At 41.0% G+C, this 27,424-nt stretch overlaps 4 protein-coding genes and 1 pseudogene across 5 annotated transcripts; all 5 read right to left on the bottom strand.

Moving 5' to 3' along the window:
- Window positions 1–1,115: 1,115 nt before the first annotated feature.
- On the bottom strand, window positions 1,116–10,643 carry LOC139644110 (aurora kinase C-like). Its single transcript, XM_071519491.1, has 9 exons — window positions 10,316–10,643; window positions 9,616–9,678; window positions 8,769–9,105; window positions 8,633–8,681; window positions 8,333–8,524; window positions 6,891–7,029; window positions 6,184–6,332; window positions 5,778–5,952; window positions 1,116–2,099 (listed from the first exon to the last, which is right to left on the bottom strand). Exons 2-9 carry the CDS (start codon window positions 9,673–9,675, stop codon window positions 1,914–1,916), a joined length of 1,287 nt encoding a protein of 428 aa, XP_071375592.1. The 5' UTR covers window positions 9,676–9,678; window positions 10,316–10,643; the 3' UTR covers window positions 1,116–1,913.
- On the bottom strand, window positions 3,040–4,419 carry LOC139644105 (piggyBac transposable element-derived protein 4-like; annotated as a pseudogene).
- A 440-nt stretch (window positions 10,644–11,083) lies between the features above and the next one.
- On the bottom strand, window positions 11,084–15,267 carry LOC139644112 (uncharacterized). The gene is made up of 5 exons (XM_071519494.1): window positions 15,147–15,267; window positions 14,394–14,505; window positions 13,705–13,810; window positions 12,323–12,534; window positions 11,084–11,822 (listed from the first exon to the last, which is right to left on the bottom strand). The coding sequence occupies exons 1-5, from the start codon at window positions 15,182–15,184 to the stop codon at window positions 11,640–11,642; spliced, it is 651 nt and encodes a 216-aa protein (XP_071375595.1). The 5' UTR covers window positions 15,185–15,267; the 3' UTR covers window positions 11,084–11,639.
- A 1,724-nt stretch (window positions 15,268–16,991) lies between these two features.
- On the bottom strand, window positions 16,992–24,382 carry LOC139644107 (PRELI domain containing protein 3B-like). Of its 2 annotated transcripts, XM_071519487.1 has the most exons (6): window positions 24,253–24,382; window positions 23,251–23,419; window positions 20,753–20,842; window positions 20,005–20,075; window positions 19,714–19,816; window positions 16,992–19,430 (listed from the first exon to the last, which is right to left on the bottom strand). In XM_071519487.1, the coding sequence occupies exons 1-6, from the start codon at window positions 24,282–24,284 to the stop codon at window positions 19,314–19,316; spliced, it is 582 nt and encodes a 193-aa protein (XP_071375588.1). In that variant the 5' UTR covers window positions 24,285–24,382; the 3' UTR covers window positions 16,992–19,313. The 2 variants fall into 2 exon arrangements, with proteins under 2 accessions (XP_071375588.1, XP_071375589.1); XM_071519488.1 differs by lacking the exon at window positions 20,753–20,842.
- Window positions 24,383–25,690: 1,308 nt separating this feature from the next.
- LOC139644106 (tubulin beta-3 chain-like) lies at window positions 25,691–27,417 on the bottom strand. The gene has a single exon (XM_071519486.1). It carries the CDS (start codon window positions 27,397–27,399, stop codon window positions 26,314–26,316), a length of 1,086 nt encoding a protein of 361 aa, XP_071375587.1. The 5' UTR covers window positions 27,400–27,417; the 3' UTR covers window positions 25,691–26,313.
- Window positions 27,418–27,424: the final 7 nt, after the last annotated feature.

Below are 27,424 nucleotides of genomic sequence, written 5' to 3'. Positions count from 1 at the left end.
GCATCAAGCTACCTGGTGCATATAGCTACGAATGCACGGATTTAGTCTATCTTACAGCCGTATACACACAATCATAAGCTATTATTATCAAGGGGCAATTTCATTGAAGGTCATGCAGCAAAACGGGAGGTGCAAGAAGCTAGAAAAAAACATGCTGAACTATTTCTATTCTGTTTACCGCATGAACAGATGCACAGGTGGAGGCCTCGATCTTGGACAAATGTCACCTTTGCAACAGCCGCATCCAGGCGGAACAACTAATATGGGAATGAACCTATTAACAGTCTAAACCACAAAATATTATCTTTGAAATAATATTGGCAGATTCTTACAGATATAGGCTATCACATCTTTAAGGGAAATTAAGCAATCACCTTTCCGGAATTCAGTGTCAATTCCTGAACACAGACAGCCGATTAGATTTACACTTGGGAGCATCCCAATCTTGCAAAAGAAAAAGAAAAAACACGTCTTTCTATACTAGCAAATTATTTATTAAATCATCGTATTCTTACACTTACAAAACAACCGACTAAAAAGAAGAAGCCAGCACAGCACAAGCAGAACCTGGACAGGGATATAACTGGACATTTTCATGCCTATCGCGCCCCCTAGAGGGTAGAGCAGCTCCCACCACCCAGAGAAACCTTCTCCAGGTCTGGGAAATAAAATTTTTCCCGAGGAGTTTGGGAACCTGTAACTACTACCAAACAACAAAATCACTGAAATATTTGGAATGCCATCCATTTCTGAATATTTTGTTTTTTCAACTATTATTTTTCACCTCGGTATTAATTACCAGGTACCGAGTTGTATATTTCATTTAAGTTTTTTTAATAATGATCCCATATGTAGCCTACAGGAATTTATCGAATATAAGACTTTTTATTGTGTTGCTGGTTATTTCGCACTGGGCTGGCAAGACCACGTTTATCTATTTGAACAATACAATGTACATACATTAGCATACATTTTATTGCACAGGTTTTTGTAAGACCCAGACATAGCTCACTTTCATAATTAATCGGGTCATGCAGGGTTATCAAACTACACACGCAAAATTTCCACGTTTTTCATAACCTGATATGAGCGATTGAATTTTAGTTATAGTGATTTTAAAATTGGTTCTTTACTTGGACTGACATATGAAAACATGTGAAGCATAACTTAAATGTTTTTTTATTGTAATAGTAATGCATTTACCAAGACAGTCTAGCTTTACAACACTGAGAATAGAACCAATAGCCAAAAATAGTTAACAATTCCTCCCTCTGACAGTGTAAATGTGGTGACCCAGCGCCCTCTACTGGCCACACACCACTGGAACACCTTGGGTGCTGCTGAGCGCAATTGACGCTACAAAATGTATCTGAACCAAAACAATCTGGTTATCAGTGCAAAGTCTTGCTTACCAAATATGTGAGACATAGTTACTCTGAGTTTGAAATGCCAAAACCCACATGTTACAACAATGACACAAAAGGACAATGTTTAATCCAACGTGACACTCCATAAACATTTTTAGGACAACATTTATTTCAAGTAGTGAGATTTCAATAAAGGTCAATAAAATTCTCAATTACAAATTAGAAACAGTAAAATATTTACAGACACAAGAATGCCATTAGGATGACACAAACATTCAAAAAGGCTGAAAGACGATACAATGGCTCAAGATGCCTGCAGAGAAAACATCCATATGAAGGATAAAGGAAGTAATCCACAGTGAAAGTAGTGGTACAAGCCGATTTGGATAAACCGGCTGCACACTGGCGAGCGTGTTTCGCGCCTGTGAACAGCCTGCGTTCTGCACTGGCCAGTCACTCTGACCGCTAAACTCCACCTCAAAACACCCTGGGTCATGAAAAAACACATACAGCCATCAGCCAGTGGGTGGAGAGGGACAAATGGGCTCACTGGCTGGGCTCTGTGCTGGCTGACAGGGTGGTGGGCTTCTTGGTGGAGTGCTCGGCCACCCAGGGGTGGCACAGGACTCCCTCGATGGGCAGCCTGTGCATCGGGTTGTGCTTCAGCAACCTGCCAATCAAGTCTCTGGCACCGGCACTGACATTGGCCGCAGCGGGGTAACTAAACTCCACCTGCAGGGACAACAAAAAGATTTTTAGACAAATGACACTTACACAGACCAAACAAATGGCAATTATGAGCCAAACTCCAGTGATTACAGACTAAACTGAAACTTCCAGAGATGTGAATGGGAAAATACAAAACGCATACAGAAGTAGATTCATTTTTCATGTCACAAGGAAACTGCATTTTGATGGCGCCTTGCTCCCGTAATTCAATGCATTTCTGGTTGAAACAGAATGTTGTGGCAAGACATAATGCAAGGAGGGGCTTTCAAAAGTGGGTGGGTTGGATCATAACAAACATGGAAAGAGAAAGGCAGTGAAGCCCTTTGTGTAGTTAGTGAAGAAATCCATTGTGGAATGGTTTGCACATAATCTTCTATCACAAGTTACAGATTGTTCAAAATGAATAAATTCCAGGCAACGGGAATCCGCAACCACATTGAAAATGCAGCTTTCGGGGGATGAACACCCAAAAATGCACCGCTGTACCATGTTGCCACTCAGGTCACTTTTGAAAGTTGTGAAGTTGCAGATTTTACAAGATCTGAGGAGTGGATTGTGCAAAAACCAGTATGCCTTATTGGTGTGAATTTTGAATGAAATGGCCACTAAAAACAAAAGTGCCATTTCCAAGCAATTTCAAGTAATTTCTAACAGATTAAGGGATTTTGGTAAAAAAAAAAAAAAAAAGATAACAGAATGGCATTTATTGTTAAATAGGTGTATGTTATGATATAGAGAATTAGCGAACAGGGAGAAAGCCATTTTTCATTTCATTGTGACTTTAATTTATTAACCCTCCTGTTATCTTCAAATTTACTAACATCTTTTATCCTTGGGGTCAATTTGACCCCAGCAATTTAAACCTCCAGGAAATGATATTTAAAATTGTTACCCAAGTTTGTGTCAGGTACTTAGTTTCTTTGTTGACTACCTAAATAGCCCTTTAAATAAAACATTCTTGCATATCACAGGTGTTGCTGGTCTTGGAGTCATTTCTGTTGGGACAGACCTGGCACCTGCCACGTTTCCTGCCTGCAGTTTGAACCACTGGAGGAGTTGGGGTGTGTGTCTCCGTTTGGATGTCCTTCACAACAGTTGCAGCAGCTGTTGATGCTCTAGGAAGGCACCGTCTTCTCTCAATATGAGGTTTCACCAGTGCGTTACCCAGCTGCTCCAGGAAAATCCTCCTTCGTCTCAGTTTTCCGCTGTTCCAGTCCTTGTTTATTTCGCTCCATATTACAAAGGCATTGTGGGTGCTTACATCAATGATGTTGAAGAAAATGACATGGGGCCAAGGGGCAGTCATGCATCGGCAGCTGTATGTGGCTGTGACCTTGTCCAGGTTATCAACCCCTCCCTTTGTCTCATTGTAGTCTAAGACCATTTGTGGTTTTCTGTCTTCTCTGGTGCTCAGGACAGCATCTTTGTGCATGGTGCTCATCAGCAGGACATTTTTCCCTTTGTTGGGGCAATAGGAGACGACAGCGGCTCTGTCAGTGAAGGCAAACATTGAAGATGTTACCTTCCTGTTCTTCATCGCAAGAAGCTCAGAGGGAAGCTCCAGCTTGTTTTTTCTCACTGTTCCCAACATGGTAACCTTCCTTTTCAGCAGTTCCTCACCCAGGGTGTACAATGTGAAAAAATTATCACATGTAATGTTATGACCATTCAGTCCTTCAGCCATGTCTAGTACCACCCTCATGCCCTGATTTTTTTCAGGTGCTTCCCCAGGGGATTTACCAGTGTACACCAGCATATTCCAGGCATAGCTGGACTATGCATCACATGCTGCCGATATTTTGATACCGTATTTGGCCGGTTTGCTTGGTATGTATTGTCTGAAGGGACAGCACCCACAAAATGCAACCAGACATTCATCCACAGTCACATGGGGGCCTGGATTGTAAAGAAAGGGTAATTGCTGAACCCACTTGTCCCATACATCCCGTATTGCTGCAAGTTTGTCACGCTCTCGTCAGCCCTGCCTTGTTTTTCCGTCATCAAAGCGTATTACACGGGAGAAAACATGGAATGTCTTTAGAGACATGGTGGCTGGAAATATTGCCCTTCCAGTGTCAGCATTCCAAAGGCTTGCTGTTGCTTCGCCTTTTGACTTGTACACTCCTGCCAGAATGAACAACCCAATGTAGGCTTGCAAGTGGGTCACATCCAAGTCTTTCCAACTGTCCCCATACACGCGCCTCCCCTCTAAGTTTGTCATCTCAAGTATATCCTTTTCGATTGATGGTGTTGCGAAGAGCTCAAATGCTGATTTTATGTCTTGGACATGGCTGACAGCGTATCTTGTGGGGCCTGGAACCATTTTGATGACATTAGCAGCACTAAGTCTACCCTGTCGTTCAAGTGGGGAGAGGGACCATAATAACTCTTCATTTTTGGAAGGTAACATGTCTGCTGGTGGCTGAGAAACAACAGGAGGGTTTACACTAAGGGTCTCATTCTCATCAGAGGAGGATGCCTCATAGTCAGGGTCCTCCTCAACATTATCCTCCGTCTCAGACACATCTCCTCCTCTATGTCACTTTCACTGTCAAAGAGCTGTGACAAAACCTCATTGACAGAAAACCTTTGCTTAGAGGTCATTTTCAATTGAGAGAGAGCATAAAGAGAGAGCACACATAGCACCAAGAGAAATGGTTTAGAAGGCTGCTGTGCAAGCTTTTATACGTTTGCTCCTCTCCTATGTTGTGTGAACTATCAATGTCCTCGCGGGAACCATATTTCCCCGCCCCCACGGCATGGGAAATATCAGTGGTTCTCGCACTACTACAGGTACGGTTATGTTAGGTTAGGGCCCTAAAGCAGAGGGAAGTTTTTTGGAGATTAGAAAATTGCATGTTATAGTGACCTCAATATCATCCAAAACTAGAAGGGCACTCGGAGAGCGCAGACCTCCGGCCAAGGTTCGTGCTATTATTGCTTGTTCGTGAGTCGGATCCGGATCCGCTCCAAAATTTAATGGCTTCTTCCTTGGCCCATGCTACACCCTTCCACGAAGTTTCATGAAAATCGGGCCAGTAGTTTTTCCGTAATCCTGCTAACAGGCAAACAAACGGCACCGAAAACATAACCTCCTTGGCAGAGGTAACAACCAAAACTAGAAGGGCACTCGGAGAGCGCAGACCTGCACCAAGGTTTGTGCTATTATTGCTTGTTCGCGAGTCGGATCCGCTCCAAAATTTAATGGGTTCTTCCTTGGCCCATGCTACACCCTTCCACGAAGTTTCATGAAAATCGGGCAAGTAGTTTTTCCATAATCCACACAAACACATTTGTTACCTCCTTTGTTACCCTTGGCGGAGGTAACAAATGTGTGTAAAATGTTGATATTTCTTATGTTTTATACAGCTAAAACAGCCTGGGTCAGATTGACCCCAAAGAACACAGATGCATATAAAATGTGTACAGGGGATTGAAAACATATCATCATGTTAATTTTATGTTTACCCAGTTGTCCCCATTAAATTAGGAAAAGTCATTAAATATGAAGCAAAAAAAATGTCAATCATTTATTTAGAGACGCTAAACATTGTATAGGGTCAAATTGACCCCAAAGTAGGAGGGTTAAAAATTTGATTTGGCATTTTTCAACGGATCCAGATTATACAGCTCTATAAAATAAATCCCCATAGTTCGGGTGTCCCACTTTCCCTCCCTTACCCTTGATATCTTGCGGTAGGTGTCCTCGTGGCTTTTTGTTTCAAAAGGGGGGCAGCCCACCAGGAACTCGTAGCAAAGGACCCCCAGACTCCACAGGTCCACCTTCTCGTCATGAGTTCTTCCCTCAATCATCTCTGGAGGCAGGTAGTCCAGAGTTCCACACAGGGTTGACCTCCTGAACAACCCAAGAGAAAAAGACAACGCAAGACAGCCGTCAGTAGTGTTGACCGATGGGATCTGCGACTGTGGCGGGGCAACAAAAACCCATTAACTTCAGGGCACAGAATAAAATTCCGGACATGTACACATTAACTATGGAAGACAAACAACCAGCAACAATTACAAATATAAGACCAAAACATTATTTCTCCCCCAACGTTAGGATACTACAGTTTTACACACATACCTGGAGGAGGGTGTGTGGACAGACCAGCCAAAATCAGCAATCTTCAGCTCCCCGTTGGCACCCAGTAGAAGGTTCTCCGGTTTGATGTCCCTGTGGATCACCTTCTTGGAGTGGCAGTATTTCAGGGCATCTGCCAGCTCCATGATGTACTAGGGGGTAAATAAAAAAAGATGAGCATGGTACATAGAAAATTGCAGTTTAGGGATGTGATCATCAGCCTAACAGACAAAAGTAATGAAAGGGGAGGGGAGCAGGAAATGGAAATCTACACTGGAAATGGAACAGCAGTGGGGTGTAAAGAAACGTATTGTTGTCAGGTAAAAACCTGGCGTCTCCAAAATGGCACACTTTCGAGGAACTAAGAAAAGCAGCCTTGTTTTTAGGTTGATGACTATGCATTTTTGACATTTTTCAATTGGTTTTGAAAACGTTTCATAAGCCCAACTGGTCTGAGAATTTTCTCAACTAATAGGGAACATGTAATAAACACATGAAAATCACCAAAAATTGGGACGACAAAGTTTTCACACGGCAACAGTGATACTACAAAACTCCATGGTATAAAACACACAGTACATACACATATCACTCATGGCTTACTGTCACTGTCTGTAAGAACATAACTATATGCCCGTAAGTTGGTGATGTCAACTCATCATTCAAACAGCCAAGTACAAGATGGTATTCTTTTAAACAGACAAACTTACTGTGGCACTCCTCTCCTCATTAAAACTCCCACAACGTTGTAGCTCGCTGTAAAGCTCTCCCTTAGGTGCAAACTCCAGGATGAGGTACACACGAGATGAGTCGTGGAAGTAGCCATAGAGGCGCAGGATATTAGGGTGCCTGTGGGATACACCGATACAGAACACGATTCTGAGAAATATTTGGTGCTACAACCAATACTTCAAGAGGTACGGGTTGGCGGCGGATTCAGAATTCAAGCATATTGTGTGTAAATAAGAATTTGTTCTTAAGTGACCTGTCTGGTAAAATGGAAATAAAAATAGAGTTAATAACACTGAGACGAGAATAACTGATGTGATGAGAACCCAAAAAATTGAGAAAGGATTTGCATTTATCTTATTAATGAGTCGATTTCAGCTCGCCATCAATGGGGCTTGGTGTCAAAAGCAAGACCCTGCCATACTGCTGTACTGGCAAAATGGTTTCAAGATCAGGATGAGTCTTTGCCGATTCAACAGATATGGAGTCCGCACAGACAGTCGGCATAGCTCATCTCAAAGTAACAAACGGGTTTAAAACCCACCAATTCAATTGAATGTCAGCTTGCAGTCAATGTGGCATCAATGTGACATCATACCAGCTTCATAGAGCACGTTGTTTTGAAAGAGGTATTTGGTATTTTATGTACACAAATGTAAACAAAAGCTGAGCTGAAACAAACTACAATACAGCCACAAACAGCCAGACACTTGTGTGTAAGGTTACAATTATCTGCTTTTTGAAGTAAGTTTGTCACTTTGAAAAACATATTGGTCATTATGGCCTATTTGCCATTCATTTTAGGATTTTTTATGAGTCAATACACCAGAAAACAACTAGTATAAATCTTGTTTCTCAGTGCACTATACAAGGATGAACACGCACATTAGCAATCGAGAACTGAACCTTGGCAATTTTTGAGCTTAGACACTTCCATCAAATGCAATGCAACATGGCTTTCACAGGAAGCATTGCCACAATGGTTGATCGCAATGCCTGCCACCCGATGGCTTTAGTGGAGCTTGAGGGTAAGAACTCAGTCTCTTTTCACCAATCAAGCTGCAGACCAGTCTAGGCTGCAGACAGCATTTCAAACTTGGTTGATTTCAAAGACTACAATCTGAGCAAATCAGGGATGAATTCCTGTAGTGTGAGAGGGACATCTTGTGGTAACGAGCGCTCAGTAAGATTTGAGAATTGCAGGGCTCCATCAGTGAACCCATCACATACAACCTGTGAGGTATGTGATGCACCTCATCAAATGGGTGTTCCCTAGCTTGTTTGTGCGACTATGTATGACAGACTAAAAATCTGCTAAAGTTTGTCATTTAGTGTGAAGTGATTTCCATTTTCAAAGATTTTTAAAGTCATGTAGTCTTATGGTGACATAAAGAACCACATGCAAATCAAATCTGGCAACTACCTGAGGTGAGACTGGATCTCCACTTCTCTCCTCAGCTGGTGCTCCACCCCGGCCTTTTCCAGCTGCTTCTTGAAGAGGACCTTCAGGGCCAAGATGAACATGGTTTGACGCTCTCTGGCCAGGTAGACATTGCCAAATTTACCCTTTCCTAAGGGGCGACCAATGTCAAAGTTTTCCAGGCTCCACCGCTTCCTGTGTGAGCACAAGAGGACAGAGTGGTTGAGAACATTGGAGATGTTTCACTAAACACGTTTTTTTTTTTTCTTCATTTTATTTCCTCTCCATGCTAATCAGACTTACGATGATTTCGATGCAGAAGCATTTGTGGAGTCATTCCTGGCAGGCTTGCCTAACAGAAGGAAAAAACATGACTACATGTATTAGCAACCAAGGATACACATGATTGTCCAACCGCAACAAGTTTGTAAATTCTTACTTTGTGGCTTCTCCTGCTTTGATGAGTCTGTTGCCGTTTTGGTCAGCTCCGGCATCACCTTGGGCACACTTGTCTTCGCCTGGCTTTGCTGGGGTGTGGACTTGGGTTGTGCTGCATGATTTACAGTAGCAGGATTCACATTCTGATCAGCGGTATGTGTGGTCCTGATAACAGCGCAGACGTGAGACACCGGCTTCTGATGGCTGGCAGGTCGCTGAATGCGCTGAGGTCCATTTGATACACCAAGGACCCGCTGCGACTGGGTTGGTGTGACTACAGGCTTTTGAGTGGCCTGCAACTGTGACACAGGAATCCGCTTTGGCCCATCACTGCTCAACTGTAATTAAAGAAAAAGCACCAAATAATGAATAAATTGAACACATTTTTTGGAAACTGTTTTGCCTCCCTTCCATAACATGTTTTGACCCTCTCAAAAGGCTCAACTGAGCTGAAACGTTTTTGTAATTTTATTATGTTTTTCACACTTAAAATAAAAGGCAAAATAGTATACAGAGTAACTTGGACCACTTTTTGGAATTGCTACCCATTGCAATGTTATGCAAGAGAGGAAAACAGTCTCCAAAAATGTTTGTAGCCAAATTTAGTGGAACCTAATCTGAAGAGCAGCAGTTTTTGAGGCAGATTCCACACAAAGTGAATAAACTGACTTGTGGAAGAGCTGTGATTTGAGATTAATGTGCTGTTTGAAAGCTTCAGTGTCAGTACCTACATCATGCACCAATGACGACAAACAGAATAGCTTGTGCCCTCAGGGTATAGCAGTACTGATTACTGGTAGAAAGTACTTTTATTATGATTTGGCAGTCAGGATAATGCTTTATGCTACCTTCATTTCAGGCCTCTGTGGCTTGACTTCCTTTGTCAACTTGACCCTGGCAGAATCCATACTCTGAGGAAAAAGAGCAAAAACAAAGCATTTAATATGAATCAGGCAAATTAGATAAAGAGACAGGAACAGAACTCACTCCCTTTACTTTTTAGGCTTAAAATCTATAAGAAGAACCATCTTCTTTCAAAGACTGGGAAATGAAATTATGTTTAAGTTAAAAAATAAATTAATCCAATAACAGAAAAATCTAGTTTGTTAAATTACTTTCTTGGCCTAAATTGCCTCACTGGCAAGATAAGCCTTCAATCACCACAAACGTATAGAGGGGGGGGCACCATCAAGCAAGCTCTCCTCGTTTAATTTTCCCATTGAAGTTAATTAAGAAATTGGACAAAACAATGCTAAAATGTGCTCCGTACTTTTATAAATTGATGGAAGGATAATAGTTTTCCATCTTTAAATCCCCATGAATTGGAATTAAAAAGCATCCTCGGGTGGTTAACGTAACGTTACATGAAACGAGATGGCGTTAAATTAGCATGCAAGCTAGCTGGCATTAAGTCAACTAACGTACCTTGGTAGCTAACGTTAACTAGACATGTTGGAAGCCATAACTACTAACGTTAACACACAAGCACACACAAACCTACTGTCATTTATTAGCAAACGCGGCTTACTTACTTAACTATATACTTACATATATTATTGCACAATAACCGACAACAACCCCTCTCCGGTCTCCGCTTGGAAAATGAGCTCAGACGACAAAGACGAGTCCAACTCACAGTGCTCACAAGTCGGTAACACAGCTTGTAGCCAAGTCGGCTAGGTGGCAAGAGCTGGTGTTAGCTACCCGGCTAGATACATACATGTACCGTACTGAGAGGCCGTTTTTCCAACCAACCTCTCGTGTTATCGAACTTTTTAACAGTAGGTATTATACACGTTGTCAAAAAGTACTAAATAAATCACTACGTCTTGAATTCAACACAAACAAGTTGGTTTCTGTCCTCAGATGCACCACTTCCTACAGACGCTACTTGTTTAATTTCAAACGTCCCTCTTTTAAACCTTTAACTACGCTAGAGGCCGTGATTGGCTGAGGGGATGCTCTTTACTCGTTCACCATTGGCTGATGCGAAATCCTGTCATGACGTCAGGAGAGATCCTCCAAAACAGCAGATGGCAGCAGCACGCTGACAGAGGTCTCTCTCTGACTGTTCTGTAACAATATTGCACAAATCATTATTTCAGGGCACAGCACACTGAACCAAACACTGCATATTATGGGAAAACACCAGGAAAACGTCATTATTGTCAAGAGGAGTAATCGGTGTTAACTAGATATCAGAAATATCAGAGAGAGAAAGGGAGCAGCCAATTACGGATTTAAGACAAGCTAGAAATCAAGGATTTGAGTTGACAGGAATGTTTAATTGTACAGATAGCAATGTGGGTTGTAGAATATTATTTATTTATTAAAAAAAGAAACAAGATTATTGTATAGAGTTTAGGCTAAAATCCCATGGCATACAAGATTTGTGGAAGAGGACAGTAATGCACCATTAATGTTGGATGCCAGCCGCCGTAAAACACCACTAAGAACAAAAAGAACAACAATATTGCCAAAGCAAATGTGCCCTGACAGTGCTCATCAAGAAAAACAAAAGAACAAACAAATGCAATACAAACAAAAGCCTTAAATTTAGGTAATTTATTTTAAGACTTTTTAAGGACCCAAGGATACTGTTGCCATGTTGTTACCAGGCCTGAGCAATGCCTTTTTCAAGGACGACCGTCTTCATGATCCTTGATTGCCAACATGGCCATCTTGAATGTAACACTAATACTTATTTGACCCATTAATTACTTTCCAGTGTACCGGTGAAATGAAATACTTGAAACATGGCAGCAATGTAGGATGGTGATCAACAGCTGCATCAGAGGTGTCCAGTCACATGAAAATAGAGGATGCTACACCCAGACCAACAGAACTGAGTATTCACCCGCCATGGTATGAATCAGGTTAAAGTGTAGTCACTGGAAGAGTTTGACACAGCTGTTGCAAACTGCAAGTGAATGCCTGGATTCTGAGAGTTCAGGAAGTTCAATCCTTTGGCCGTCCCCGTGGTGGACAGGACCCCACTGCTCTGGTTGTACACCATGAAAATAACCTCACAATTACAAGCCTGGAGCTCCTGAACCTGAAAGAAACAAAACATAATAGACTCATCAGACTCTTGTGGACGTATCAAGTCCAAAGTTTCAACTGTTTTTGCCCTGGAAGATGCTGAATAAATAGATGAGCCCATAAAATAATGGCTTTTTACAGTTTTTCAAAGAAGAGTGCCTTGGACTTTTGTTTCATTCCATTACATTCTCCAAACCTAAGAGCACCTTCTTTTGAATTTTTTTGACACTTTGCACCATTTTTGTAGCACTCTGTTTTTCTTCTTTGAATATACTGTATATATATATATATATATATATATATATATATATATATATATATATATATATATAGGATGAAACCATTCAGTTATTTTACGAAGGTGCCACTCTCCCCTAGCCCACTCCACATGTTAAATTGTAAGAGAAACACAGGGTTACATCCATATTGCATCAGGTTTACCTAGCAAACCAATGTAGTTTTCTTTTGGCTACTATTGCGTCTTTTTAGTAAGACCCTTATGCATTCCCCCACCTTTTCCTCAACACTTTGTATTAGACGGGTGGCTGCTTCTTGGTGACTGTCTTTGTCTGGGTTCTCAAGAGGCAGATCTGTTGCGGCTGCGTCTGTCTCCTCCTCAGATGATGCGTCCTGGTCCGGGTCTTTCTGTCCCTGCCTCGTCCAGTTAGAGTCCAACTCTTCAGCGACATCTTGACTTATTTTCCCGGCAACATTATGCGTCATACCTGGGATAAAGATCATAAAAATTCACAATATTTCAGCAAAACCTCTTTTTTTCACACTACATGTGTCAAGTAAAATCCGCCCTCAGATACTCTTCCTCTTACTTACAATTTGTGATGTTAAACACAATCCAGGAGTTATTTTGTGTTGTAATTTACTTTTCTGGTGTAATTTACTTTCTCCTCAACCTGCCTCATCTACTTCCACTTCAGTGATTTCCTACATTCCCCAGAATGCCTTACTGAAAATGCAGCATGTTGCTGCATTTTCAGTATGGGGCGTTGTGGTCTATTCAGGCTACTGTCAATGGAGAAATATCTCCTCTTTTTCTGCGATGAATTTTTCCTTGTAGTTGAAAGTCGGTACAAAATGGTAAGTCTAGAAAGAAGCCCTTGGTCTTCAGTTCTGAGGGGCTGACACCAAAACCTGACGTTTACCGTTGGTGTTTGAGTTCAAATTCCACTGTAGCTGCCCTGGAAATATCTGACGTGACGTCATGTCGTCTACGCTTGGCCAGTGATGTTGAAAAATGCACCAGCAAACAATAAAATTGGCCCAGAAATACAAGGCACATAGCTGTTTGGGTTTTTTTTTTTAAAACATTGTGTTTTAGGGTGGATATTTCCTTTAAGTCTCATATGCTAATGAGAAATACATTCTCCAAACAGACTTTTATAATTGGCAGAAGCTACTTTTAGAAATATTATAAAAAGTTTGCTAAGAGTTTTATATATTTAACTGCAATGTTATATTTTGCTCAGGTTGTTGTTACAGTGTCTTGACTTTCTCAAGAAGAAGTTTATAAATATTAATTCATAAACATGCAACGAATTCCAAAGTTCAAATCTAATTAAATTCTGTCTCTTGAGGGACATCTGAAATAATATAAGGAATATATTTGTTTTTTGGCAGAGATATGCAAATATCGATCAAGATATACTAGCTGAAAGGGATAATACTAGGGGATAATGTTGTGAATTATACATTCTTCAGTTCACATTTGTTGTCTGATGCAATGCAATGGAGTGTGGTTTACATTAGCTGATTATCCAGACTATTACTGGACAAACAACACTACAGTGGGTAGTAGCACGCCCAGTGCCCAGTAGATATTAATTTCAAGAATAAATTAGAAAAGTAAAATAGAGTAAGCCATCATAAGTCTACTATACCTTTAGTAGAAATGCTTGCCTTAGTCGTGGAAGGACACAACTGCTTTCTCTGCGTTGGCCCCCCATCTTCCCTCCTCTTCTTTCTGTTCCTGTGGTATATCCAAAGCTTTACCATAGAACATAAAAAATAGCATACGGTGCAATTAAAAGAACAATCTTAATTTTTTTTTATGGAAATTTGATGCCACATACACTTGTCCAACTTGCTCTGTGCACATTTGATTAGCACCTCTACCAGTGTCTGACCAGTAACAAGTTGAGGGTAGGTGAGATTTTGAAAAACAAAATCCAGGAAGCTGCACACTTGTTTGTGAACCTTCAGACAAAATAAGGGTGAAAAATAGCACTTGAGCCAATGAGCAAAAACTTCAACAGAGCACAAGAAGCAATTTGAGGTGTCAGAAGAGAGGAAACAGCAACTCAATTTCAGGAGCCCTATCCCACTGTGAGAACATGAGATGTCCCTTTGATGAATCCAATCCATGCAGAAATATCAAACTCTTAATAATGTTTAATAAAAAAAAGGCGTAATGGTGGTGTTTCAGTGTCAGAATGGACAGACTGTGACTGAAAGCATCCAAGTCTGAACCCTCCAATGCTGTCACATCTCTCTCTCTCTTTCCTTTTTTATCTTCATTACTACATCTTAAAAAACAATGCAAAAGGGCAGACTTGAGAGTGTACTGTACCTTTACTCTCTCATCCACGAGGCCTGTTGCCACAGCTGCCTGCTGGACTTTCAATTTGTTCTCGTTAGAGCTGCAATTCTGCATTCCCTGCGCCCACAGAGATTCAAGAATCCTGCAAATTTGTGAAAGCATATTATGGATTATGTACAAGTGTAAGGTGAGCAATTTCAACACTAGTCCTGCACTGATCAATTTCTCTGACCCACTGTGCAGTAACTGGAGTGAAGCTATAACTTTATACTAACTATATTTTTTTCTACCATAAACCTACTTGTCAAACTTTCTATTTGTATACCTTGGAATTTGTACATGTAGAGATTAAAACCAATGTCAGTATCAAGTGCTTTTGCTACTGTTGCATGATTCTTCTACCTGCACTAACATCACTGAATCTGAGTAAATGTGTGGAACTACATCACCTTCTATTACACAACAGCCCACAATGTCAGTCAAAGCGAAAAATGAAAAGCCTGCAGGCTTCATCGTAGGCATATGAAGTGAGAAATGGATCCATTTCTCACTTCACATGCCTACGATGACATGATGGAATACAATTCTAACTTGCAACATTTTCTAAATCCTCTAGAACGTTTATTTTGAAAACCGGATGTTGTACAACGAAACGTCACAGTTAGCTCTAGCCAAGTTAGCTGCAGCTAGCATTGTGACTTTCATTACCCTACACTCTCGTTGTTCAGCAGTTTCAAGACTGTGCGGTTGCCTACTTATTGGACAGCCGACTGCTATACTTACTCTACCGTTTCACGACTGTACGAGTATTTTTTCGGCATTTTTGGTTCTGCTATGTCCCCATCGATTTACAGATTCAGCTGATAGGATGTGCAAATGTTTGTGTGTTGTATTATTCTTCTGCTGTCTGCCTGTGTTCCAGCACCAGTTGAAATAAGAATAAGACTTCCGGTGCGATTTTTTCAGAATAACGTAATTTCTAGAAATCCACTCAAATGTTGACTACAAAAAACATCGTTTTGCACAGAAAACAAATAATTAAGCAACAAAATGCAACTATACAATCTGTACAATGTTTTTCCATGATATGAATTCTTGTAATCATTTAGTTGAAGGTTCCCCTCTACATTTAAACAGAGATTTGCCATTTTTGGACTACATAGGCTACACAGATTAAACACTACACAGGTCACCTTACCTTTCACTGTATGTGCACAAGTTCTATGTCAAAACACTCCTGCAGACCTGTACTAAAGTATAGTACTGTACTGTACTGTATTATTACAGTATGGCTGACTTTGAGGGCCTGCAATGACTTTTCTTAAACAGCTTGGACCTAAATGTTAGTTTGTAGTGAAAGTACAGGTTTGCAGGAGTGTTTTGACATAGAAATTGAGCACATACAAATAAAGTTAAACTGTACAGTGTCCAATTTAGTCAGAAAATGTCAGGAAGTGTAATATATGCAGCGTCTATAGTTAAAATGGCACATATTATGGTGTTTTTTCATTATTATTTTGACATCAAACATTAATATTGGTGCTCACCTATTGAATTTGAAGATTAAATACAAAGTAATTGGTTTAAAACAGTATTTATACGTTTAAAATCTCGTGCTTTTATTTTGAAGGCTAAACACCCAAACCGGAAGTGTTATTTTCTGTTAATTCGAACCATTTTATTCTGCTTGTGTGCTTGTGTTCTTTCCGGTCTGTTTTTCAGAATAAAAGTGTAATTTCTATTTTAAAAAAAAACTTGTTGCACTAAAATAATGAATGAATGAATAAATAAATACATAAATACACAAATGAAATGCATCAAAGGCAACTATACGATCTGTACAACGATTGTTGACTACATAGGCTACACAAATTAAACATTACACAGGTCACCTTTCATTGCTACTACACAAGATGTGTCAAAACCATGGCCAAAACACTCCTGCAGACCTGTCTGTGTCTATGTCGATTTGTTTGTAGTCCAGTTTAGTATGTGCAATATAGAACCTCCTTGATGTGCTCTGTGTGTATTCTGCACAATCTAATATATGCAGCCTTTATAGTTAATACTATCGCATTGTTCATTATATTTTTATTATTTTTATTTTTATTATTACTTTTATTATTGTGACATTGAATATTAACCTGGTTCCTCGCTTATTGGATTTGACGATTAAATACAAATGAATTGGTAAAGCTCGCGCTTTTATTTTGAAGGGTAAACGCCCAAGCCGGAAGTCAACCTCTTTGGGCAGAACGCATCTTGCTTGTGTTTCGCCAGAATAAACGTCCGGTCTGATTTTTTCAAAATAAAAGTGTAATTTCTACAAATCCATTCAAATCATTTTTGCACAAAAAAAAAAACAAAAAAACATATACACCTATAGAATATGTACAATGTTTTTCTGTAATAATACTAATAATAATAATAATACAATTCTCCACTACATTTAACTGTATTTTACTCTACAATCAGCTTTCTTTTCGGAGGGAAACATTGCACACAATACCACAAGTTCAATGCAGTTGGGGAAAAAATTCACTTCACACTCCATAGCACCTAACATCTGTGACACAGATAGTAGGCCTACACACAGAACAAAAGGAAATACTACAGATAATATTTCAGATAACTTTATTTTTTCAACCATTCATGTCACATTTTGTCAACACAGCAGCATTTTATTCAACCACTACTTTAGTCCACAATCTTGGTCTGCATGAACCTTGGCATGAGCATGTTAAGACAACTGACTTTTTTTTCCAAATGACAAAATTACAGCATAACATAAAATCTGAACCTCTGAACTGTTTTTATTTATTTATTCCATTTTAAGATGATAACTGGAAGAAATTATCATTTGGCCACAGTGTGGCAGTATGTGGCTCTTGCATCTGCTCAGACACACTGGTGGAGCCTGTTCAGGGCCAATAGTAGAAGAATGTGTTTGTTCTGGGCAATTCCTAGGTGTGTGTTGGTGTGTGTAACCATTTGGGTGTGTATCAGGGCCTTGCTGAAAAAGATGATGTACACTCAGCAAACCCTCCCTGGATCAAAAAAAACAAAAACAAAACACATTTGGATACTCAACAACTGACATTAACCTTTGGAATGTGTAAATTTCAGTTGCAGTGGCATCTCAGCTGTCAGCCTCTCACTCTCTCGCTCTACAAGCTCCCATCTTTCCACAGACCTTCAAGCTAATATTTTGGCAGAATCATATATATATATGGTCACAAAACAAAACAAGTGTTGGACATGCCAAGTCTTTAAGTGCCACTACCGTTTTGCTACTTCAGAATAGAATACCACAATTAATTTTTAAATAAATACATATTGCCTGATAAATATTGCACAAGTACTTCTATAACACGCTAATTCAAAAACAAAACGGCACATTGAATTCCAAAATAGATAAAATTGTTTTCCATTTTAACAACCGAGAGTCTTTTGTTGTTGTTATATTCTGAGGTACACAGAATTTGGGGAATCAGGGGCATAGATCTTCTAATAAACTCTCCACTGTGCATTCAAATGTTTATTTGATTGCCACATGCATTCTCAGGTTGGTGAGACCGTTTCTTTTTCAGAGGCAACCAAAACTTGTAACAAAGCATGTGACAGTACCTTTCTCAATGGTTAACCCAAGACGTATTTCACTCCCTCTAAACCATTAATTTCACGAAATAAATACTCCTGTTACAGGTAATAGTACATTATGAAACTAAAACTTCCAGCATCACCATACTGCTGCTGTAATGTCTTTTTTTTTTACAAAGGAAAACTGTCTCAAATGCATGTTGTAACTCCATTTGATCCCTCAAACAGTAATACCAGTATATTCACAAATTATCAGCTCTCCCAGCATGTGTAGCAGCTTTTTTCTATTAAAACATATTATTTTGTAAGTGCAAGCTGATTCCAATGCAAAGGTCAACCAGTATTCTTGTGTACCGTTAAAACTGCAGCAAGCACATCCAGCTACAGTACGGGTTAGTTATTAAAAAAGTCCAAAGTTTTTACTTTGAAGTTTGTCCCTAAACCTCAAATTGAAGAACATGTGAGTTATACCAACACTGCATTTGAGATGGTCCCCTAAATTACTTCTTCAAAACAAAAATATGGCATGTACCTTGATCCCTTCATGTCAGTTAAACAGTTAAACAACAATATCAGTTACTACATAATAACAAAATACAGTACTTATATTCAGGCTTGGATATGATGCCTGGTACAGTGTTTCTTGTTATTACTGAGGTTGCGAAGGAAAACATTGCTGAGAAGACGGCTCTTACACAAACAGACCTGACTGCCAAACATTTCATTAACATGTTACTGTCAACGGTTGTGTTAATCCTACCATTTATTCTGAAACCTGAGTACACTTCTGTGTACTCTGGACATGTAGTGCACTTGACCCTGCCTCAGTGAGGTAGTGTTTCCTGCCATCAAAGCTCAACCAGGTTATTCCTTGTAACCTCGTCGCTGTAAACCCACAGGGTTTATGCCAGAAGAGGCCTACTGGCATTCTGAGGTTTTGTGCCAGATGGAAACATCGCCGGCAAAGATACTTTTACGAGACTAGATAAAGAGTAGTGTGTCTACTTTGGCACCTTTTCCATGTAATTCACCTGATGCCTCTGCTGGCGTTGGCCTCTCTTGCAAGTTTCCAAACACACAGACATCAGTGGCTCAGGCCCTGAGCGTGCCACCCACCTCTCCCCAAGTCTCTCAGTGCAGTCCTGCCAGGCAGCCTCCCCTGAAACCTCTCCTCAGAATCCCTTTATGTTGCAGTCTGCTGCAAGAGACATATCTAATGTAGATAATAGCTTATACCAGATGGATAAATTTGTACCCTCAAGTAGTAAAAAAGAAAAAAACAGCACAAGAGCATCATAAAGGGAGGCTGGTTGTACTGGCACAGGATGGGGTTGAGCAGAGAGGGAGATGTCATTTCTCGGTGACCGCAGCAGCCATGGGTGTGCGTATGGTCCCGCGTGCTGTAGCTGCCAGTTCCTCTATTTCTGCATTCAGTCGCCTGATCACCCACTCCATGGCTTCACGTCCCTGATGAGGAGCAAATACAAAGCATTAGTCCATAGATCATATAAATATAATTAAATTAAAAGTTGAACACAAGGAAGACCTTAAGACGATTATCCATTCTTATAAGGGCTGATGAACATTTTAAGTGCAGGACCCAAAGAATATTCTGTCTCATCTTGAGGTCCAGGTTTTATAAAATGTAGTTGAATGCTTGTCATGTGGGAAACTACCAGAAACAGGCCCACAAACATTTTGGGTCCCGACCCGTAGTTTTAAAGAAACAGAACTGTAAGGGATCTCTCACCTTCCCAGCGTTAGTAGAGATGGTGCTGGCCATGACTCCCTCCAGGTAACTGCTGAGACTGACGCCTTTTACAGAGATGATGGCCTCCTGAGTCAGAATTGTTCTAGAAATGCAAGAAACCAGAGTCACAAGCTAAGTTAAACACCCCGTCAGTCCTGATTGCTCCTCAGAAATGTACTACTGTACTTATACTGTATACTGTACTGTATTTAACTGTATTTGACAGTAAAAGGGGAAAGAACACATGATCCATCTGTGTCATTTTAAAATGCCTGCGATGTAAAAACGTACTTCTCTGGATCCTCAGGGTGTGGCTTGTATGTTAACTTCTCATCCACAGACACCATGTTTGTGAAAGTGATCTAAGGACACAAGTTATAGAGAGTGAATAACATTAGCAAATGTTCAGATATGAAACATCTCAAGTCAAAGCAGTTGCGTGACTTAGGGTAGCGTTATGAATGTTCACTGATATGTAAACAGACTACTTGTGGAACAAGCAAGGCGTCATTCCAGAAATGTTTCACAGGTTCCCACACTGCAGGTAGGCTTCCCTCTCTTGGACAAAAGGCAGTCGTGGAGCCAGACAGCTTATGGATGTTTGTGGTTAACACATCCTGAACAGAACATGTTTTGTAAACTGTTGAAAGGTTTTGATAAGAATGTGTACCTTACATAAAAAACAGTCTATAACTACCTCCAGTATATCTCAGATATGTATGATGTAAGGTTGTAAGGTGTTCTGTTCAGAAATTATGGGTTTGAACCCAAAGCGGGCCGGTGGGGACTAGTGGGTGCCAAGATGACAAAACATTTTTTATCATTAGAACTGGGTCCCAAGGTGAGACTAAAAAACTCAAAGATGAACTCTCAGGCTGAAAATGTTACAGAACACCTGTGGTAAGGTACTGGGTTACAGTTACATGCAAGACACTCAGCTCACACTCTTTCAGTTACAGGACAGTTTCTAACCACTAAGACAACCTGCAATCTCCACATTCAACCACAGGTGAGCAGATACCATGATCAAAGTACTCACATTTGAGGATTGAAGTTCAAAAGTCTTCTTGCTGGGATCCACAACAGACTGCTCCTGGATGTATGTGCATGTTCGTGCGTTACCAATGATCTAAAGAGTCAAAGACAGAGATGCAATTTACTGCAACTGAAATAAACTGCAAAACTAGCTGTATGGAATGAGAATAGTGCCAGCAGTAATTATATTTTAATTGCATACATCTGAATTTGTCCTGTTCATACTGAACCCTTGAAAAACAGATTTGCTGAATAAATGAATTTAAAAATTTAATTTGTAAGGCACAATTTGAAATTGAACGCAATGATTTCAAATTGAATGTGATTATTATTGAATTTAACTTTTAGCTAAATTTTCAAATTAATTTTTTCCCCTAATTCACATTCAGTTTTCTTACTTCAGATCTAGCTTCCCGAGACACACATCCAGGCACAAGGGACTTTTATTCCCTTGAGTGTCGACTGGAAGGCAGCAGCCTCCTCCAACGCTGCTAACAGTGGGCAAACACTCCTCACTAAGTCAATCACAAACCATTTGCCTCTGTGGTTCATCTCCTCAGCCAGTGATTGCATCTTATTCTCCCCACTTGATGAAAGAGTTGCAAATGTTGTTTTACTTCAGCGAACATCAGAACTTGATAAATCAAGCTAAAACTGACTGTTGTCTAAAAGCGTGAACATATGGCCTAGTTAGCTGCTAGCTGCTGGCTATGTAGTAGGCTAATGGCTAACTAAATGCTGGGCAGCTGGATGTTAGAATAAAGTGATAATTTTCATTTCTTCCAAAAAATCATTAGCCAAAGAGATGAACAAGGCTAAGTGAAGATTGGGGTGGGTCCACTGTTGGCAGCCTTGGTTATACAGTGGTTCAATAGGAGCGTGGCAAATTCAAATGTATGCAATTCAAATACAACCTCTGCTTGCATTAATGTCTTTCCATTTGGCTGGCAACATATTTATCTCCAAGTGTGAGGCCAAGTGTGCTTCGATACAAACTGCAAGCGAATGAACATGGAATATAATCTCACAATGAAGGGCATAGCTCTGATTTTATGTTAGATGTAAATGAGCAATAATTAATGTAATCAATCTGGTGTTGTGTATGAAATTTACATAACGAACAAAAAGCACTGATTTGGGGTCACAATTATCACGTGATAATATTAACTCTATTTAAGTTTAATAAAGAGTAAAGAGGGAAGCTGACCTCAGATAAGCACTTCTATTCTACTAGATACATACAGGTCCAGTTTCTACACATACGCTAAGGCTTAGTAGTGACTTGAGACAATCTGATTAAGGGCTTCGTTAATATGCTATCAATCACTGGACCAGTCGGTGTCATAGACTGTCCTTGGATTTAGAGGAATTATTCATAGATGTCGTCTGACTACCTCCTCAGACTTTCCCAGGGATCTAAGCCAAAGGTCAGTGCTAAAGAACAACTGATTGACTAATGTTTGCACAGGTTGGAACATGACAGTAGTGGTAGCAGATTATTGAACTTTGGCTGCATTTGCCCCCATCATCAGTTCAGAAGGTCAAAGCAACAGAATAATACTGCAAACAACACGTTTCAGAGATGTCTGCATTCCAGATGAAGACATCATCGCTTTAAGATTTACCCTAAAATGATCTTCACACTAATAATAAAACTCTTACCACAGTTTAAAACTAGAGGTCAGTGTACTCAATGTGCAGATGCCAAGTACAAGTCCTAATTTGGCAGCGGTCCAAACACAGTGAGTCCTTGCTAGCTAACACAGTGATGGAAAGTTACATCACATGCCGTCAAGGGTTATAGCTCTGCAATGACAGAAATGGCAGCTCTGTGTCTTGTACAACATGTGACACGGCACACAGCCATGAACTCGCCTGGGCTTCAGCCAACAACCAGGTCTGCTGCTTCCCCTGGACAGAAATAGCCTTGAGGGGTTAAGGTCATCCTCACTGGCTGGAGAGCATTAGCCGACCTTCCTTACTCAACTGACTCTGTGGCTACAACTGGATTCCTGTGTGGCGCTTTGAATGATGTGACTTTATCAAGTTTAGTTTTTATTTATGAGACTGATATAGCTAAAAGGTATACTGAGCCTCATACTGCTTTGATTAAACAACCCAACGACAAAAAGAGGCACCCAGACCGAGGGCATTAGACACCATCTCAAACCTGCAAGTCTCTTTTTGCCTTTTCACAGACACAGATCATGTGTTTCTCAACATATCTTTTGCACCACTACTGCATGTCATATCATCAGTAAACCATTACCCTCAAAAAAAGGGCAGAAGTGGCACTCACTGTTGACTAGAGCACCCAGCCAAAGTTTTTTGGAGAAGCACACTTGTTTTTCCCACCTCTATGTCCTATCATATCTACATTTTACAGGTTAGGGTTAGACAATTTCACTACAAGGCCAACAAAGCTGATACAAGTTTTCAACTATGACGCTGGACTGTAGACAAATACTATGAAACTACATTGCACCAAGTTTTGACACTCACTGATTTCACTATAGATGGAAGGCCCCACTCTGTGCTGAGCAGTCTTTTGCTGTGGAGACGTCCCTGTTTGTCTACGGCTCTGTCCAAAACATCCACTCCAAACACACTGGGGTTCATGGGGTTAGGGTACTTCTGCATAGCTGCCTTGGTCACTGTCTCCCAAGGATGGCTGTGGAAGGGAGAGACACAAAAAAAGACATGACTTGTATTAGTATCTTATATTACCCTTAACATAACTTGCCTGACCACAACTGACAACTACCATTTGTTGAATTAAAACTTATTGCGTTTAATTCGATAGATGATTTAATTGAGGTTGATGGGGATCTTAGAGGCAGATGCTTTGAAACGTCTCTATTTCCATCTCTATTCCTGTAGAACATTAATCTATTTGGATTCAGGAAAGGCGCCAAAAGGTACCGATGATGCTCTTCCGGGTAATGAGAATCGAACGCGGTGGATGGTTGCCATGGAGACACGTGAACGCGCTGCGGTTGCCCAGTGACGCACAGGCGCGACAAAATGTAGGGGAAAGGTTGCCCGCTCAGGCTGGCTGGCTGGCCAGCAGGTTACGCAATTTGGCAGCGTTTTTCTGCAACCAGACAATGACAGCCATGGACTCTTAGGTACTTCGTATTCTTACACATATACTTTTAGAATTATAATTGTGTTTTTGTACATATTCTAACAATAATTCATCAAAGAAAGACACTGACAGACGTTGCGGAGTCAAAAATCTGACACTGCATTACTACACTAGCTACTACTAGCTACTAAACTAACCGCACCACACCACAACCGTAACACTACTCGTAGCTTCTGCTGGTTAAATGTTATGTTATGGTTTAATGTTCCTATCACTAACTGTCTGAATGCTGAACGAAGCCAGCCATACCATAGTAACCAAACTGTCAAAACCAGACAGGGAACCATTGACAGCCCAACACCAAACCGCTATCGCTACACTGCGATAAAAACGACATATATGAGTAAACTACTCACTTGAATATGTGCTCTGATGTCCAGATCTTCATGGCCTGGCCGCTGCTGGTTTATGCAGTAGCGTCAGTAGTACTAGCGGGAGTGAGTGCGGTGGATAAGCCGGTAGGCACAGTCACACTGACCGAATTAGTGAACCACGTTGAAAGACTAAAACGCAAAGGCCCCTCCCACTTTACCGGAGCAGTCACATGAGTTGTATTGCGCACTTCCGCCACATGCCGCAGCAGAGCACTGACAGCACACGACTGAATGAACTTGACTTTATCTCAAATTAGGAGAATGGATGGATAACAGGTTACAGTTTAATGTTTGAGCAGTCAGGGCAATGAAAACCAAGATTATGTCCTGCACACATTGTTGGAATCTCTCTTTATATATTCCCCTTTCCCCGATGGCATTTCAGACGTTTAACCTTTGATGTTAATGTTACACAACTCAACTCAGGAGTTATTGAAGGTTGAAGGTTCTCCTCTGCAACCTTGAAAGAACCTGACCCATTGACGCAATAGGATTACTCAATGTTTCAGACCATTGTCCAAAAACCAAGTAGGCTAAATCTGATCAGCATTTCCACTTAAACATGTTTCAGAAAGATATGGTAAATTGTCTGTATGCAATCATGACACTTGGCTAAAGAGAATAGTTTATGGTAACTAATAGCCTAATTACAGTGCTAGTGAGACTTGAGACACTGGTTTTACTGTTGAGTTTATGTCGATTATGTTGATTTTTATATCTTATTCTTTATAATTTTTCTGTTTTCTTATCTTTCCTTGTGTTTCTATTCTGTTTTGTATTATAACTTTCTTGATGATACCTCTGAATAATGTCTGATTTTTTTTTACACACAAAGGAACTTATAATTTAGATCCTGTTACTACACAGGCTCAAACTAATGAGCAGCAAGGGGATGGCACCCCACCCCCCTTTGGTAATATCAATTAAGACATGAAATTGAGGTGGGCAGAATATTTTTTCTTCATGACCCCATCACCTCCTTGGTGCCTTTAAACAGGTCATCCACTGTGGCTACAGTATGCTTGTCACCATAACCTATATTCACATGTAGGTTACATGCACTATTATCTCCTTAATCCCAGTTTATGAGTCTAGTCAACTTTGCTGCTGTACTGGAGGGGCATTTCCACGTCACATGTGCTTATCACGCAGTACAGACAGTCAGGGCAAGTTTTGCATAATCTGTCTCTCCCAGACTTGACAGTGGGAGGGAACTGTGTGTAAACTTTGCACAGTAACGCTGTCATTATGCTGTCAGAGCACTGTCCGTCACTGTCGCTGAGCTTCAGTTTGGTTCAGCTTATTTGCACATATAAATTAAGAAACACAGAGATAAGAGAAAAGGAGAAATATTTTAATAGTTTGCTGAATAATGTACGACTAAGTATTACTTGCTTGTATAATCACAGCTCTTTGTCAAGATATTTTATTGTGTTTAATTACCGTCAAGGTCATCAATACAAAACATTCAATGCAACCTAGAACATGAAGGTCTGAAACGTTAAAGGACAATATTTAACAAATGACATCAACATAATCTTAATGCTAGAGACATCAATTTAAAAAATATACTTCATCTTGGTGTTAATATCACAATCTCATCTGCACAGTTCACTCTCTTCTAGCTAGACACATGATTAGGAATGTAAGGGAAACATAGTAAATTAAATAAAGCTGACAATACATGGAATTTCGCTTCTATATACAAAAATTTTCCTCCTTAAAACATAATTTTCCAAATGTTGAATGTGAAAGAAATAAGAATAGCCTAACTCTTAAAGCCTTTAAAGCTTTAAAACACAAACTGTAGGCATACAAATCATTAAAAGAATACATAAAAGAGAATTGAAGAAGTGCTATTTTATAAGTCTATCACAGCACCTTCATTAAGTAAAGGCTATCTAAACCAACCCTGGACATTAAATAAAACTACAAAATAAAAGTTCTTTTTTAGGGCCAACAATCCCATGTTTTTCTTCCACATCCTTCCAACAGGGCATCAGCCCTACAACCCACATTGTATGCACACAGTTCTATTCTCTATTAATCTACAGTTTCTGTGGTCGTTTCAGTCACTGTCTCCATCTTAACCTCCGTCCGAGACTGGACTTTAGTTGTCGTTACTGGCGAGGGGCCCTCCTCTTCTTCATCCTCAGCCTCCCACTCCTGCTCAACCGTGGCGTCTTGGTACTGCTGGTACTCCGACACCAGGTCGTTGAGGTTGCTCTCCGCCTCAGTGAACTCCATCTCATCCATGCCCTCCCCCGTGTACCAGTGGAGAAAGGCCTTGCGCCTGAACATGAGGGAGAACTGCTCACCCACGCGGCGGAATATCTCCTGAATGGCCGTGTTGTTGCCGATGAAGGTGGAGGCCATTTTGAGGCCTTTGGGTGGGATGTCGCACACGGCAACCTTGACATTGTGGGGGATCCAGTCCACAAAGTTGTTGCTGTTTTTCTGCTGGACTGCCAGCATCTGCTCGTCTACCTCTTTGGTGGACATCCTGCCACGGAACATGCCAGCGACCGTGAGGTAGCGGCCCCTTCTCGGGTCACAGGCTGTCATCATGTTGCGGGCGTCGAACATCTGCTGGGTGAGCTCGGGCACCGTGAGGGCTCTGTACTGCTGGCTGCCGCGCGCCGTCAAGGGGGCAAAGCCCGGCATGAAGAAGTGGAGACGAGGGAAGGGCACCATGTTAACAGCCAGCTTCCTCAGGTCTGCGTTGAGCTGGCCGGGGAATCTCAGGGAGGTCGTCACCCCGCTCATGGTCATGGAGACCAAGTGGTTGAGGTCCCCATAGGTCGGTGTGGTGAGCTTCAGCGTGCGGAAGCAGATGTCGTAGAGGGCCTCGTTGTCGATGCAGTAGGTCTCGTCTGTGTTCTCCAGGAGTTGGTGGATGGACAGGGTGGCGTTGTAGGGCTCCACCACGGTGTCAGAGACCTTCGGGGAGGGCATGATGCTGAAGCTGTTCATGATGCGGTCGGGGTACTCCTCTCGGATCTTGTTGATGATGAGGGTTCCCATGCCGGAGCCGGTTCCGCCGCCCAAGGAGTGGACAAACTGGAAGCCCTGCAGGCAGTCGCAGCTTTCACTCTCGTTCCTCACCCTGTCGATCACCTGCTCCACCATCTCGGCTCCCTCCGTGTAGTGGCCC

Source organism: Centroberyx affinis, unplaced genomic scaffold, assembly GCF_046629955.1.
Source record: "Centroberyx affinis isolate AG114_WGS23_722 - 3 ecotype Tasmania unplaced genomic scaffold, CSIRO-AGI_Caff_v1 ptg000702l_1, whole genome shotgun sequence".
Lineage (NCBI taxonomy): Eukaryota > Metazoa > Chordata > Actinopteri > Beryciformes > Berycidae > Centroberyx > Centroberyx affinis.
Note: the sequence above shows the minus strand (reverse complement) of the source record. Positions and strands in the feature narration are given on the sequence as shown.

Bases quoted from the DNA above. Each gene is read 5' to 3' on its own strand.
- LOC139644107 (XM_071519487.1), bottom strand. From the start codon at position 24,284: ATGAAGATCTGGACATCAGAGCACATATTCAA. The intron at 20,076-20,752 runs GTGAGTACTTTG...TTGTGTCCTTAG, and splicing joins TTGAACTTCAATCCTCAAAT to ATCACTTTCACAAACATGGT. The intron at 19,817-20,004 runs GTACGTTTTTAC...TTGCATTTCTAG, and splicing joins CACCCTGAGGATCCAGAGAA to AACAATTCTGACTCAGGAGG.
- LOC139644106 (XM_071519486.1), bottom strand. From the start codon at position 27,399: ATGGTGGAGCAGGTGATCGACAGGGTGAGGAACGAGAGTGAAAGCTGC.
- LOC139644110 (XM_071519491.1), bottom strand. From the start codon at position 9,675: ATGGATTCTGCCAGGGTCAAGTTGACAAAGGAAGTCAAGCCACAGAGG. The intron at 9,106-9,615 runs GTAGCATAAAGC...CTTTAATTACAG, and splicing joins CACAGAGGCCTGAAATGAAG to TTGAGCAGTGATGGGCCAAA. The intron at 2,100-5,777 runs GTAAGGGAGGGA...TTGTCCCTGCAG, and splicing joins CCTACCGCAAGATATCAAGG to GTGGAGTTTAGTTACCCCGC.
- LOC139644112 (XM_071519494.1), bottom strand. From the start codon at position 15,184: ATGCCGAAAAAATACTCGTACAGTCGTGAAACGGTAGA. The intron at 14,506-15,146 runs GTAAGTATAGCA...ACAAATTTGCAG, and splicing joins TACAGTCGTGAAACGGTAGA to GATTCTTGAATCTCTGTGGG. The intron at 12,535-13,704 runs GTATAGTAGACT...TCTTTATCCCAG, and splicing joins GGCAAGCATTTCTACTAAAG to GTATGACGCATAATGTTGCC.